The following is a 16,409-nucleotide window of genomic DNA, read 5'->3' on the forward strand; positions in this document are numbered from 1 at the left end:
ATGCCATGCCCTCCTCCAGGGGAAACTTCCCAATCCAGGGATCGAACCTGCATCTCTTAAGTCTGCACTGGCAGGCGAGTTCTTTACCACTAGTGCCCCCTGGGAAGCCCTTGTGTTGCTGGGATTTATGAAAATCTTTATTAATCTGTATATTACATCCAGTTTCCTCCAAATTCAGGATCAAGTGAGACAACAGGATTCCTAAATATTAAACTAAAAAAGTACAGTGAATTAACAACATGCTGAGAAAATATAGCTGAATTATCATAGGTCTTGAGACTTTAGAGCTCTTGCTTTTGTGATTTGATTAACTCTATTTGTTATTATTCGGGGGGATTTTTTTCTAAAAAACTAATCTCAGTAAGACTTTGCATAAGATCCTCTCACTGAATTTCCACCCACTGGGGTAACTCACAGAACATTAAAGACAGAATAGAGTTTAGTAATCATCTAGTTATTTTCAGTTTAACAGAGACCAAAAATATATACATAAATAAAATTAAAGTAAATCAAATTTTATTTTTTACAATTTAACTTTTAAAAATAAATAAAAGCACTGCAGGGTCTCTTCTATTTTTTAACAACTATGAATCATAAAAGTCAAGGGCCAAGTGACATCAAGCTCTGACTCACTTTGTCATTTTCGAATATCATGTGGAGGAGAAAGAAAAGGAAGAAAAAATACAAGGTATTCTTTTTATCTTTTGACCTGGTTGATTGAAGGCAGCTCTATGTTTTGTGGATAGAATATTTTATTGTTCTCATTCTTTGCCCCCCAAAACCAAGCCCAATCGTGTCTTGTTTCCCTGTGTCTGCGAGACAGGATATACCAGTTTGTTTCCAATCTCAGATGTTCAGCACCACAAGCCCAGGAACCGCCACAGTCAAGGAAAAGGTGGGGGCCAGCTCACCAAATTTCTAGGCTCTCCTGTTAAGAACATCATGCTCTCCTAAGACCTCAGATTTCCACCCAGGCTGCAGCTGTTAGGCCCACAGAGGTCTGGATGGGCTTGACTGCTCAAGTGTTCCCTAGAGAGACACCTGTCATGTCAAGGAAAGAGCCATAGACCTGCAGCTAGGAGACTGAGTGTGAAAACCAGTTCAGCCACGCTCTGACTTAAGCAAGTCCCATAACGCTGAGGTCCGATTTCCTCATCTAGAAAACAGAGATGATCATAAGAACATCACAGACTATTTTAAGAGGATAACATGAGACAATACAGGTAAAGTTGCTGAACTACTGATATTATTATTTGCAATTCTTGTTAACTAGGGTGAGAAAATGCACACCAATCTTGTTTGTAAACCTGTTATTGTTTAAACAAAACATTTTTAAAATGTGCTCGTCCTGGATTTGAAATAATGGAGACCCGACAACCAGAGAAGAAAATCTCAAGTTACCTCGGCCACAGAAGAGTGTGAGCTTGGCAAGGGTATGATCATGTGTCCTGAGAGAGAGATGAGGGACAGGAAGTACTGGCTGGAAAAGCGGCTTCATGTCTACATGTTCAGGAAAAAGAAAAAACTGCTCCTTGCCCTTGCTGTCCCAGAGTTTGGGGGCCGCGCCAGGCAGCCGAAGGTGTCTGCCTGAATGGCAGAGCGCAGAGAAATGGCATCTGCATGACTCCCTTTGGCAGTTTCTGGGCTTGCCCAGCCAGGTTCCCTGTGCATTGCTTGAATTTGACTCAGAAGGGAGGCAGGCATCCTGGACACAGCTGAGATGGACCTGGATGTGAGGAAAACAGCACGGCGACTTCAAACGCTTCAAGGCATCATCAGCTGGTTTTAAGAGCGAATGAGAATGAGAGACAGAAAGAGACAGAAATAGGCCAACCAATAAGCTTTCTTTCCCTAAGCATCTTCATTAAAATTCAATCACAGAAAGCTACCTGGGCAAGTTCTAGTATATTCTAACATATGGAGTGCTCTCCATTAACAGATCTGGACAGAAGGTAATGTAAAAACATATAAAATATTAACACTTCCTAAATGTTGCTCAGCAGAAGAAATACAAGTCTCTGAAATGTGTCACACAGGAGATTTGATTTGGAACAGAAGCCTATAGTTAACAAAAATTCAGTAGGGAGGAGAAAAAGGAAACAGAATAAAATCAGGTTAAATCATCAATCAAAGACTGTTATGCTTTTTGGACCTAATAGTAAATAAAAAGTCAGAAAGCATTCTTTTTTTTTTTTTTTTTAATGCATGTAACTAATATAGTAAAGGGACTGTTGACCATAAATAAGCTCAAGGTGAAAAGCTTCCTCTAAAACAAAAAGCAACTAAATTAAAAAAGACAAAAACTAAAATCAATAGTGAATGCATTCTACATAATAAAACATTTCCCTCAGAAAATTGATTGAAAAAATACATAAATAGCTTGTTTTTATAGTTAAATTTTTAACCTCTGGTGCATAATAATAATTGAAAGAATTCTGAGAAATCAGACAAAAGTATTTGGCGGATTTGAATTAATGGGCCAAGCAAGCTTTTTTCCCTTGGCTTCCCTGTCAAATGAATCATAGATCGAGTCTTTGGTTATAGTTCTGGCCGATGGAGGGATTTCTGAGATGCCGACATAGTTTTTTTTGGCCATCCTTGAACTGGTTGTGATAGTATAGGCATTGCTTCGGTAACACTTCATCGAGGACATGCAGAAAGTCTCTTTCATGCCTCTCCTAAAATTGGCATTATAAATGGAATACAGAGTAGGTTTAGAGGCTGAGGAACTAAAGGATATCCACGTGATAGCAGTGAACACAAGGGAACTTTTCTTATAGTCTCGTTCATGGGGGTGCCACAGCTGAGCGACATGAAAAGGCAGCCAGGAGAGCAAAAAGAGCAGATTTAAAATAAGGAACATCTTGATTGTTTTCACTTTTGTCCTTGGGACAATGTTCATGGTCCGCCTCACTGTCCGGCCATCAGTGCCGATTCTCCAAATGTATTTTATGACCTTCTGGTAAAATAAGATTATGAGGATGCACGGAATCACAAAGCTCACCAAGAAATGGATGACAGTGTAGGCGGTTCCTTCCCAGGAGGAGGGAAGGAAATAGTCGCAGTGGCTGTCCCAGCTGGAGCCGTAGAAGAACAACACAGGGGTCACAAAGGTCGCCTCGAAGATCCAGGATGCGGCGATCATCTTCTTGGCTTTCTCTCTGGACACCTTGAAGCTCAGTGGGTAGACGATGGTGTAGAACCGGTCTATGCAGATGGACAGGAGCACGTAGATCTGGACACCTGGGGTGAGATACTGAAAGTAACGTACCGCCCTGCACATGGCGCTGCCCAGGGTCCAGCGGCCGGTGGAGAACTGCAGCAGGACAAAAGGCGTGCTGGCCACGCTGACCAGAAGGTCAGCGCATGCCAGGGACACCACAAAGTAATTGGTGGTGGACTGAGTCCTCCTGCTGCGGTGGATGACCAGACACACCAGGGAATTGCCAAAGATAGAAAACAACCACAGGGCCCCAAAGAAAATGCTGGCTGTGGCCACTTCCCCAGGGTTCGGTCCGTACTGTGGATCTGTTCTGTTGCTCCTCCAGCTGTGCTCTGGGGGGAGCTCTGTCAGGTCTCGGCTCGGCAGAGGGGTGGTCGTCTCTGCGCAGCTGTGGTTGTGAAGAGGCACCAGCAGTGTAGGAACAACCAAAGGTGGCTTGCTGTTATCCATTCTGTAAGCAAAAACCATATTCATTTTTCCCCTCTTAGTTCTGGATAAGGAAAGAAGAATGAGGCCTCCTGTTAAAATGGTGTTACAAGGATTGATTCCTAAGGCTAACAATGATTTAGGATGCTTAGGTCAGTTGTCATTTGTCAAGGAGGACTTGTGTGTTGGTAGGAAAACATGACTACTACCCAGAAAAAGCTCTGGCTCTGCTTCTCTTTCATTTTAGGGCTGTTTCAGCTGAGCCCAGCTCAGGGTCTCCCTGGCCTCCCCTCTCTCCTGACCTTCGTCAAATGTGGTGGAACGCACAGCAAGCCCAGTCCTCCTGACCCTTGTTCCCTTCACGAGCTGGGGATCGCAGAGGGGTAGGGATCTCAGATCTGGCTCACTTTTAGGGTTTACCCCCAAATGAACTGCTGGAATTCTGGGAAGCACATGAGAAGTTCCTGAATGTCCTAACACTAAAGTAGTGAGGCTGCAAGGGAGGAAAACTTGGGCAGATGGAAACACAGACGTCAGCTATGGAAACAGCTAACAGGAATCCGAATGCAGACTGGCTGGCTACTGGGAAGGACCTTGTCCTCACTTACTGCAGAATTCCTATTACAGAAGCATCGTGGGGAACATGGAGCAAACCTAACACTTTCACGTGAGCCGGAGGAGCTCATTTAATGACACAAAAACACAGCCTATTTTTCCCCAAATGATGTGCCACCTATTGATGACATGTTTGATGCTGCTGTTGCTACTGTTTCATAAAATGACACTGACTGAGAATGTGCAAGATGTCTCCTAAAGAATGTAACACCAGGCTGCTAGAAACCTCATGGCATTCAGATAATTATAAGTAATCTACTCTAGCTTTACCCAGCCTTTATTTTAACTTTTTCTTACTACTATTCAGTTAGGGGGAAAAAGTTACACTTTTTACCAGGGAAAAACACTGTATCATTGTGAGCCATTCAATTAAAATTGAGGTGACTGTGGCTGCAGTCATCTTTAAGGTTTAATTTGGTCTGAATCTAGTAAGCAGAAAGAGGAAGCACAGCCACTGAATCCATAATAACCAGGGCTAGGGCACAGGGGAGGGCGCCCCAGCAACAGGCTCTGCCTCTTGCCCTTCCCCGGGAGCGGCTGTTACTACACCTCACAAAGAAATGTTTCTGTGGGGTCAAAGGACAGTTCCTAATGACCCATTTTGCCTTGAAGGATATTTGCAGTGATTTGTGGTAGGGAGAGGATGTTAATATATATTGTCCTCACCAAGAAACCCCATTCAACAAAAGTCTGAAGCTCAGGGTGATGTACAAATGGCCAGGTCCATGTTCCCTTCAAGGCTTTTTTTGTCCATGAAGCAGCCCTACTTAATTTCTTAAAGAGAAACATAGGTTAACTAGCCATTTTAATAACTAAAAGACTTTTAAGTATGCCTGGCTGGTTGACAGTAAGTCGTAAGACTAGCAACCATACTTTCCATATAAAAAATTAGGACACAGTCTGAAAATGGGACGTAAGATCTAAAATTAGCACTGTCCTTGAAAATCTGTAATGCATGTGTCATCCGTACAAAATCAAAATCATCTTTTCACCTTTATGTGCGTAAAACCTACAACACTGAAAAAAGAAAAAAAAAACTAAATTTTTTTTTTAAAGATTTAAAGTTTAAAAGGACTGATACTGAAGCTGAAGCTCCAATACTTTGGCCACCTGATACCAAGAACTGACTCTTTGGAAAAGACCCTGATGCTGGGAAAGATTGACGGCAGGAGGAGGAGGGGATGACAGAGGATGAGATGGTTGGATGGCATCAATGACTCAACGGACATGAGTTTGAGTGAACTCCGGGAGTTGGTGATGGACAGGGAGGCCTGGCGTGCTGCAGTCCATGGGGTCGCAAAGAGTCGGACACGACTGAGTGACTGAACTGAACTGAAAGCTTAAAAATACAAGAGACAAGCAACATTCCCAGAGGGAAAGGGCTGTTCTAAATTTGTTGGGGAATGCCTGTGGCCTAAATAAAACAGGAGCTGGTGGCACGGGCACTTTTCTGTAGTTCCACACACACTTTGAAGCCTCTGAACTTCCTTCTGCTTCTTTCTTCCTCTCATAGCAAAACTCTGCAGATAAAACTCAAAATCACCACCACCACCACCACCACCACTGATGCGCTGCGGGGGCCTTCTTCTGTCCCTTCCTCCTGCAGCTTTACAAGTGTGTCCGACCCCCGCCATACACACACCCCCCCACCCACACACACACATACCCTCCTGGAAAGGGGACAAGGGAGGGGCTTCCCTTGTGATCCAGTGGTTAAGACTCCACACTTCCACTGCAGGGGAAGCATGTTTGATCCCTCTCCAGGGAACTAAGATCCCACAAGCTGTGGGGTGTGGCCAAATAAGAAAAAGAAATGGGACAAGACAGCCTGAGGAGTTGTTGAGTCTAGGTCTCACCTGATTGATGGCATGACTTTTCTGATTGGACCTAAAAGTGCTGCACCTCTGTTTACTCATTCAGTACACCAAGAAACTATGCTAGGTGCTAGGAAAACCAATGAAAAGTAAGGCCAGTAAAAGGGTAAATGTGTAAATAAGCTGTCTGCCATATTATAACGAAATTCTAAAATAATTATAATTGACAGATAAGGAGCTAAGTGGCAGAGAAAAACAGGGACCCAATTTTGCTTGGAAAAGGGAAGAAAAGGAAAGGCTTCACAAAGGAGACCAAGGTGTAAGCCAGGGACCTGGAGGAGAGGTCCCTTCTTCAGGAAGACAGGGGTTTAAAAAAGAAAAAAAAAGTCCCAAACATTCCAAGGGAGAGAGCAAGCATGTGGAATAACTTGGGGGTCATCCTTCTAGGGCTGACCTTTTGGGGGCCCTTTTCCCCTTCAGTTCAGTTCAGTTGCTCAGTCATGTCCGACTCTTTGAGACCCCATGGACTGCAGCACACAAGGCCTCCGTGTCCATCATCAATTCCCGGAGCTTACCCAAACTTATGTCCATTGAGTCAGTGATGCCATCCAACCATCTCATCCTCTGTCATCCCCTTCTCCTCCTGCCTTCAATCTTTCCCAGCATCAGAGTCTTTTCCAATGAGTCAGCTCTTAGCATCAGGTGGCCAAAGTATTGGAGTTTCAGCTTCAACATCAGTCCTTTCAATGAACACTCAGGACTGATCTCCTTTAGGATGGACTGGTTGGATCTCCTTCTAGTCCAAGAGACTCTTAGAGGTATAGTTTTCTGCAGACCATACTGCCCAGACCATACAGTCTCTAAATGCCCTACAATCAAACTGACCTACATTTTTCCTGTGGTTACAATGAGAAATTACATTTTCCCCATTCATGGACTGAAATGTAGTCACCCGGTGGATGAGAACATTAACATATGCAGAATGGCTATGGTTCCCTCTTTCATAGAGCATTTTGTTACTCCTCTTCCCGGTTTGTTTTGCTTTAGAGCCATGCTGGATGTTCCCAGGGAGCTTTACAAAATGCTGATGCTGGGGTCCTTCCCTAGGGATTCAGATTTAATTGCTCTGGGGTGCAGCCTGGGCATCAGGAGGTTTCAAGAGTTCCCCAGGTGATCCCCATGTGCAGCCCGGATTAACAATCACTGCTTTAGAATTGCTTCCACATTTCTGTCTTCTCCCATTAACTATGGGGTCCTGGGAAAAGGGCGTTATTCTTTGTCTATGCTCCACAGCTTCCTCTGAAGTTCTTTACATTAATAATCGCTTATTAGCTATTGAATGAATTGACTTCAGAAAGACAGAGAGCTGAAATACAGGCCTCCTACTCTAGGTGGCTCTGCTAGGAGAATTAAAAGCAGAGATACAAAATCACTGTGTGTTCTCAGAGAGCTGGAACGCTGGCGACCATGGTGACAGGGGGAAACACAGCTCCTGACAAGAGCAGGGCAGGTGAAACTGAAGTCACCCAGGTCAACTCTCGTTTAAGGGCGAGTAAAGGCAGTTTAGGCGACCTCAGACAGCCTCCTGTACCCACTCGCAGAAAACATGGTCTGCCATGTTATAACTAACTAAATTCTAGAATTCTAAAGTAAATGTTAAGAAAGCTCTCCCCTGCTCCATTAATTTGGAAATAAATATATCTTTAAGGGAGTATTTCTGAAATACAGAGGCTACGTAATTAGTAGTTGTGTCTGGGTCATCCATATTCAGGAATTTTAGCAACAACAGGAAAGCCGTCTTCACCTCTTTCCAGCTCATCCTGTCTCTTCCCAACCAGCCCTGAGACTACCACATGACACAGCGGATTGAGTTGAGACTGAGGGTCCCTATTCATATAAACCTTTATCTATGTATTTTTTTAATTTAAATTTATTTAAATTAGAGGCTAATTACTTTACAATATTGTATTGGTTTTGCCATACATCAACATGAATCCGCCACAGGTGTACACGTGTTCCCAATCCTGAACCCTCCTCCCACCTCCCTCCCCATACCATCCCTCTGGGTCATCCCAGTGCACCAGCCCCAAGCATCCTGTATCCTGCATCAAACCTGGACTGGCGATTCGTTTCTTATATGATATTATACATGTTTCAATGCCATTCTCCCAAATCATCCCACCCTCTCCCTCTCCCACAGAGTCCAAAAGACTGTTCTAGACATCCGTGGCTCTTTTGCTGTCTCGTATACAGGGTTATTGTTAACCATCTTTCTAAATTCCACATATATGCGTTAGTATACTGTATTGGTATTTTTCTTTCTGGCTTACTTCACTCTGATGATATAACTGGCTCCAGTTTCATCCACCTCATTAGAACTGATTCAAATGTATTCTTTTTAATGGCTGAGTAATACTCCATTGTGTATATGTACCACAGCTTTCTTTTCCATTCATCTGCTGATGGGCATCTAGGTTGCTTCCATGTCCTGGCTATTATGAACAGTGCTGCGATGAACATTGGGGTACACGTGTCTCTTTCAATTCTGGTTTCCTTGGTGTGTATGCCCAGCAGTGGGATTGCTGGGTTGTATGGCAGTTCTATTTCCAGTTTTTAAAGGAATCTCCACACGGTTCTCCATAGTGGCTGTACTTTCATCTATGTATTATCTAACAGAGGAATTATCCATCTGTTGGGCTCTAAGAGATGTGTTTTAATATACAGGTGGGGAAAATGGTGGATATGAGCTGACATGATATAGAGCTAGGGAGTGAGCGACCTCTGTAATGATGCGGGCTTGCGTCTATATATAAAATGATATGTCTGTCACTTCATATTGTAATTTTTATTTTGAGTGCTGTCTCCCCCTGTTGGGTTATGAATTTCTTAAGGACAGGGACTGTGTCTTTGCTTCTATATCCCTGCAGCACATAGATATTAATAAAGGTTTACTGAATAAATAAATGGGTAGATATGTTAAGAAAAATTATCCATTATTTGAAAATAAGGCACAGAGAGCATAGCATAATTTTTTAATATCATGCTAGGACACTGTTACATGGGATTCCCCAAGGATTATTTAATTCTCTGGAAGAATGTATCTGTTCTTGATTTTGCTATTTACAATATGACTAGCACCCAGATACTACATGTAAACATGCAAATTTGTTTAGTAGAAAAAATAACCCCAAAGGTCATAGATTTATTGCCCTGTAGGACAATAACCAGTTTTGTGCCTCCTAGCAATCTTATGCTCACATTATTTAAAGAAAGAAAAAAATAGGAACACCCCCCTCAATCCCTATAAATATCCATTTATTCAAATGCTCTTGGAAGCAACCTTATTATCTCATCTGTTCCTTCAGTAATAAGTTAATGAATTTTTGACATTATGTTCATTTCTATGCTTGAATGAAAATCATGATGAATGAGAACCATGACTTTAACCTTTGGAAAACTGTATTTTGATGGGTATATGAATGATTAGATACTAATGAGAGGACCACAGAAAAGAATCAGAGGGGCACAGACGATAAACTTCACAGTTTGCCAGAGGCTATTCCCAGATAAGTATATCATTGCTGGGGAGGTTTCTTCCAGACTCAGGAAACCCTAATAACTGATTTATTTTTCCCTCCTGAAATTATACAGATTCAGAGATATTCCCATAATACAGGAAGATTACAGCAAATTAGAATTTTATGTTAAATTTACATATGATTTGGTTGGGAAAAAAATGAATGGAAACATTTTCTGTAGAATTAGCCACACAGCCTGTGGCTAATGAGCAGTGAGATTAACTGCAATGAAGACAGGAGTTATAGTAGCATCAATACCACCAAGAGTTAGTACTTTTTTTGTGGTGTGCTTTTTATCTGTCAGGTATTTCATATGCAGAGACCTTCCAGAGAAAGAGGTAATATTATTAGCCCTATTTTTCAAATGAAAAAACTGAAGTTCTTCCCCAAGGTCATACAATTGGAAAGTGGTCACCCAAGACTGCCTTGCTCCAAAGCCCATGCTTTTAACCACCACTAGCACTTCATCTCCCAGGGGAGCCACAATGGGCTGATCTAAATTTGGAGGGTCAAACTGGCTGGACACAGACTTCTCAATCAAACACGAATATAAAATTCCCCCACAGACTCTTGCAACCCACAGACACATCTGTTCAATATGCTAGCTCAGAAATATGTGACACAGTGAACATTTGGGGGGAAAATCACTCCCACTATATACTGCAGGGAGGCTTAGCATCAAAAGTGCAGTAGACACGCTGGTCTGGAAACACAGCCTTTCTTCAGAATAAAGAATGTGAGAGTGTTGAAAATTCATTATCAGATGATTGACTTCTGCCTTTTAAATGTAGAATGAAAGCATAACTCTAGACTTCAGCTTGAATTGAAGTGTAGAAAAAGTCTGAACAATTCAGTATCACCCCAAGTAGGAAATTCTCTTTTAAATTTTAACTGTTGTAATTTAAGAAATATGATAGTGGTAGATATTTTCCTTAAACCCTTCACTGTTTTGTAGGCTTGATTTGCCTACATATGAAATAAGACTGGAACAGAGATGGGCTGGGACTAGCTTGCATGGGGCTCCTCAGAGCACATTCCTTCCCAATTCCAAGTTCAATGACATCATGTTGGCATCATGAATCAGCCAAGGTAGGAACAGTCACACCATGAGACTGACAAACACCACAAATAGGCTCTTTCCCTGCAGAGCCAGTAGTTACCAGCCCACCACTTCCAGTAGGGCAGTTCACAGACCAACCTATCCAAAAGTCCTGAACTCACACACATCCCTGAATTTACAAATGGCTAAGGAGGTCACACAGGTTCTTTGGAAGCTTCCTGAGTTCCTATCTTGCTTCCTGGCTCTGAGCTATGGCTCTGGTGTGGACACTGAGCTAAGCACTTTATAGAACTACGTAAGGCCCAAGTAGCTACCAGTATGACTGTGGTGGGGGAACAGGAAAACCAGAAAGAGACAAGACATGTTCTCACAATGTGCCACACAGACAGGGTTGCCAGATGAAACACAGGAAGCCCAGTTAAGCATGAATTTCAGATAAATAACATAATTTTTTAACCTAACTATGTCCCATCCTATCTTTTTATTACCTAAATCTGACAAACATACACACCTAGAACATAATCTGCTGAGACACACTTCTTTTTCAGCTCACAGTATAGGATTATTGCCAAGTGGTTATGTGTATAGGCTTTAAAGCAGACTGAAGTAGGAGCACTATCTCTGTCACTCATTATCTAGTTGAGTGACCCAAAACAAGTTATCTAACCCTCTTGATTCCAGTGTTCTCATCTGTAAAATGAGAATCTGTTCGGTCGTTGTTTTTGTGATCCCATGGGCTGTAGCCCACCAGTTTTCTGTCAATGGAATTTTCCAGGCAAGGATACTGGAGTGGGTTGCCATTTCCTACTCCAGGGGATCTTCCCAACCCAGGGATTGAACCTGCATCTCTTGGATTTCCTGCACTGGCCAGTGGATTCTTTACCACTGTGCCACCTGGGAAGCCCAGAAAATGAGGATAATTAGTCCCTATTTCATTTGATTATTATGAGGATTAAATGAGATAGTATATGCTCAGGAGTTAAATGAGTTATTACAAGTCAATCTGTCTGGTACGACACCCTCAGTAAGTGTTATCCTACGATAGTTCTAAAACACACCTAGCTTGGTATCTGACACATAGCAAGTGCTGAAAATATTAGCACTACTGTTAGCCCATAAAAGTCTTCTAAGCCATATGACAAGCAAATTTTAGTAACCACAGCACACATCACACCCTAGAGTCATATTACTAACATTGGTCATATAATTTAGGATTGTTAAGGATGAATGGCTTTTGTCAAGGGCCTGAATACCTCATCATTGACAACACTGCTTTTAAGGGGAAAGTCACTGAGGTCCAAATAAACAAACATAATCTTTCTCCAAGTTTCTTTACGTTGGGGGTGTGTGTGTGTGTGTGTGTGTGTGTGACATATTTGCCAGATGAGGGCTTCCCTGGTGGCTCAGAGGGTAAAGCATCTGCCTGCAATGTGGGAGACCTGGGTTTGATCCCTGGATCGGGAAGATCCCCTGGAGAAGGAAATGTACAACCCACTCCAGTATTCTTGCCTGGAGAATCCTATGGACAGAGGAGCCTGGTAGGCTATAGTCCACAGGGTCACAAAGAGTTGGACACGACTGAGTGACTTCACTTTCTTTTTGCCAGATGAAACTTTTTCCTATACCCTGAACCAAAATATGTATTGATAATCTAACTAGATTGACTGTGTCTTTCTCAAAAGCATACAGACACTATCCTGCTTAAATTATTTCCTTTAGATAATTCTGAATAATTGCAAAAGAACCTCATAATTCCAGTGAAAATTAAGTTTCTTCTCCACCATCTGAGACTCCTGGCATTGTGACTTATAAGCTTGAAATTTTCCCTAATGCCCCTCTCTCTTTCTTCTGGTTCTATAATATATATAAGTATTTCTCCATAATATTTTCAGGTCTGAGCTTTTCAATCTATTTCCCAACTGAGATCAAGCAGTTTCCTGAGATCAGATGTGGCACATTTTCTCTTTGTTTGAATATTTGTTCTGCTTTCAAGGAGAACATGATTTTTTTTGAACAGGAAAGAGTTTTCAAAAAAGCCTCTTCTAACATCACAAATGCAGGAGACCTGGGTTTGATTCCTGGGTTGGCAAGATCCCCTGGAGAAGGGCATGGCAACCCACTCCAGTATTCTTGCTTGGAGAATCCCCGGGACAGAGGAGCCTGGTGGGCTACAGTCCATGGGGTTGCAAAGAGTCGGATACGACTGAGCGACTAAGCACACACACAACATCACAAAATATCCCCAAATAATGACACTGCTGGTGAGAAATTCTAGATATCTAGAGTTAAGGAACTATATTCTTCTTTTGGAGAAGGAAGTGGCAACCCACTCCAGTATTCTTACCTGGAAAATCCCATGGACAGAGGAGCCTGGTGGGCTACAGTTCATGGGGTTACAAGAGTCAGATATGGCTTAGCAACTAAACCACCACCACCACGATTCTTCTTTCATTACCTTTACCTTTTTCTTTGTTTTTCACATAAATTTGAAAATATTAGAAATAAACAGAGTCAGCATTCTTGGTGTGATTGCCAGAAATCAGGAGGGCTTCTATGCCCTCTGCTTCTCTCACCATTAGAGCAACATTCTTTTAGGGTCAAAGTCCCATTTTAGTATACATGCTGCTAAGTGAGCACCAAAGGGCCACTTAAAATGCAAGTGCTTCTGAAAGAGTAAATTTTAAAACATATTATCAGTATAACAGTGGTGATATCTGAGACCCTTTCTATCTTGGAGAGCTATGATCTTAGTGAAAATGAAAACAGAAGAGATGCCAGAAAGCCAATGCCACAAGCAACAGTCAGGATCTGGAGAGAATGAAGGTGGGGTGTCACATTGTGGGAAGGGATGGGTGGAGGCTGAAAGGTTGAAGCTGAAGAAGATAAACGCCATCGACTTGACAGTTTTGTGTGGGTATGGCTGGCACTGGAGAGATACATGACCCACAGAAGTCCAACAGAAAGGAGCCCAGGCTTCACCTACACGGAGGTTTACGTTGATCACAGGGGCAATCCTCCCCAGACTCTCTGTAGACCTAGCTGCAGGAGGAAATGTTAGGCCGTACCGGCTCCTCTTTGGGGGAATGTATAAACGACACGATCCAGTATTTCCCACCCCAGCTGCCACTTAGTACGGATCTATGTGGAAGCCTGAATAACACTTCCTGTCTCTCTACCGTTCTCACAAAGTCTGTGGTCAGATAAAATGCGAAAGAAACAAACAGCAATAAACTTCACCCTACGAAATGACCACTTTGTTATGACAGGATATATACACAGCAGTCCTCAATCACATGTTATCTGATATTTTTTATCATCTAGGAGAAGCCAGGATTGGGCTAATTGCTGGAGATACAGAGGTAAACTAGAGCTCTCCTCTAGTGGGAGAAATAATATTACATAGCTAAATAAGAAAAAGTACACAATTAATAAATGGTTAGTGCCATGGGAAAAAACAAAGCAGAATGAAGGTCCAGAATGGGCAGGAAAGGGATGGCAAGTGGGTGGTTGGCTGGTCACCCAGTGGCCATTCCCAACACCTCCCCTGCCTTCCTTGTCTCCAGAGGCTGACAAGGAAAGATAATCACCTTCTACCAACCCTTGGAGCTAGGGGTGGTCATATCAACATCATCTCCTCTGGCCACTGAGACAAGAGAAAGCCTCCTTGTAGGGTGCTGGGAGGCTCGCGAAAAAATCTTTCTTAATAAAAGGAAAAGGGCATGTCGGGAGTGTTCTTTCTTATGAGCCTGGCTATCCCTCACTTTCTGCCTTTGTAAACTGTCACATAATGATATCAGTGCAATTGGTGGTATCTTATGAGGTTAAGGGACGTCCTAAGACTCTCAAAGATACCACGCAGTGCTCTGACATTACGGAGCTGCCAGAACAGCTGCCTCCAGACTACTTATTAAGTAGTCCTTGAGGTCTTAAGCCCTTTTGAGTTTTCTGTTCAGTTCAGTTCAGCAGCTCGGTCGTGTCCGACTCTTTGCGACCCCATGAATCGCAGCACGCCAGGCCTCCCCGTCCATCACCAACTCCTAGAGTTTACCCAAACTCATGTCCATTAAGTCGGTGATGCCATCTAACCATCTCATTCTCTGTCATCCTCTTTTCCTCCTGCCTTCAATCTTTCCTGGCATCAGTCTTTTCAAATGAGTCAGCTCTTCGCATCAGGTGGCCAAAATATTGGAGTTTCAGCTTCAAAATCGGTCCTTCCAATGAACACCCAGGACTGATCTCCTTTAGGATGGACTGGTTGGATCTCCTTGCAGTCCAAGGGACTCTAGTTTTCTGTTATTTGCCTCTAAATGCAGGATCTTATTTCAGATAGTCATCAGAGAAGGATTCTCTGAAATGATACTAGAGCTAAATCCCATTTACAGGAAGCCAGCCATGTGGAAATCAGAACGCATTCTAGGCAGAAGGAAGAATGAGTCCAAAGGTCCTGGGGCAGAAGAAGCTTGTTTTGAGGCTGGAGTATATGAATGTGGAAGAAAATGGTGGTGGTGGTGGTGGTTTAGTCTCTAAGTCATGTCCAACTCTTGCAATCCCATGGACTGTAGCCTGTCAGGCTCCTCTGTCCGTGGGATTCTCCAGACAAGAATACTGTAGTGGGTTGCCATTTCCTTCTCCAGGGGATCTTCCCCACCCAGGAATTGAACCCAGGTCTCCTACATTGCAGGCAGATGGTTTACCAACTGAGCTATGTGCTTCACATAGCTCAAGAAAGAAAATGGGCAGGGATTAGGTCACATATAGCACTGTAGGGCACAGGTGTTATTCTTATTGCAGTGAAATCCACTGCAGGCTTTAAGCAATGGACGAATATGAGTATTACCGGATTTGTGTTTTAAAAATACAACTTTAGTTGCTGTGTGGGTAGCTCAGAGTAGAAGAGGAGAGAACAGTTAAGAGGCTCTTACAATTACCTAGGTACATGATGACCAGGGCAGTAGCAGTGTAAGTGGAAAAAAGTAGATGGATAATGAAAACATATTGGAGAAAGAGCCACCAAGATTTGCTGATGTGTGACAGGGTAGGGGATGGAGATGATTCTTAAGTTTAGGATCTGAGACGCAGAAAGAAAAAGTTTGGGGAACTGGAAATCAGCAATTCTATTTTGGCTGAATTAAATTCCTATTGGATATTCAAGCAGAGCTATCCAGGTGGCACCTGGACATATAAGTTTAGAGAAATGTCTCTTCAGATTCTTTGCCCATTTTTATTAATTCACTCATCGTTCCATAAACATATTGTAAGATCATACAATGCGCCAGAATGTACTAAGAACTGGATATACAATGGCAAACAAAACTGCGTCCCTACCCTCAGGGAAGGTCATAGCCTAGTTGTGGAGGGGTGGAGAGAAGAGTAAGAAATAAGCACAAATAAAGACAGTAAGTTGTGGGCTTCCCTGGTGGTCTAGTGGTTAAGAATCCATCTGCCAATGCAGGAGACATAAGAGACTCAGGTTCGATCCCTGGGTCGGGGAGATCCCCTGGAGGAGGGCACAGCAACACACTCCAGTATCCTTGCCTGAAGAATCCCATGGACAGAGGAGCCTGGCAGATTATAGTCCATAGGATTGCCAAGAGTCGGACATGACTGCAGCGACTTACCACGCGTGCACGGGAAGATCCCATATGCCGTGAGGTAGCTAAGCTCGTGCACCATAACTACTGAGCCCACGCACT

The 16,409-nt window shown here is 42.9% G+C and overlaps 1 protein-coding gene across 4 annotated transcripts in view; it reads right to left on the minus strand.

Moving 5' to 3' along the window:
* Nucleotides 1–2,005: 2,005 nt before the first annotated feature.
* The window catches only part of GPR19 (G protein-coupled receptor 19), a 36,065-nt gene continuing 21,661 nt past the window's right edge, over nt 2,006–16,409 (minus strand). For all 4 annotated transcript variants that reach the window (XM_010858695.1, XM_010858696.1, XM_010858697.1 and 1 more), the window contains one exon: nt 2,006–3,713. In XM_010858695.1, the coding sequence (XP_010856997.1) occupies nt 2,444–3,697 (1,254 nt within the window). In that variant the 5' untranslated portion in view covers nt 3,698–3,713 and the 3' untranslated portion in view covers nt 2,006–2,443. The remainder of the gene's footprint in view (nt 3,714–16,409) is intronic.

The sequence above is a fragment of the Bison bison genome, unplaced genomic scaffold (assembly GCF_000754665.1).
Source record: "Bison bison bison isolate TAMUID 2011002044 unplaced genomic scaffold, Bison_UMD1.0 scf7180017864390, whole genome shotgun sequence".
Taxonomy (NCBI): domain Eukaryota; kingdom Metazoa; phylum Chordata; class Mammalia; order Artiodactyla; family Bovidae; genus Bison; species Bison bison.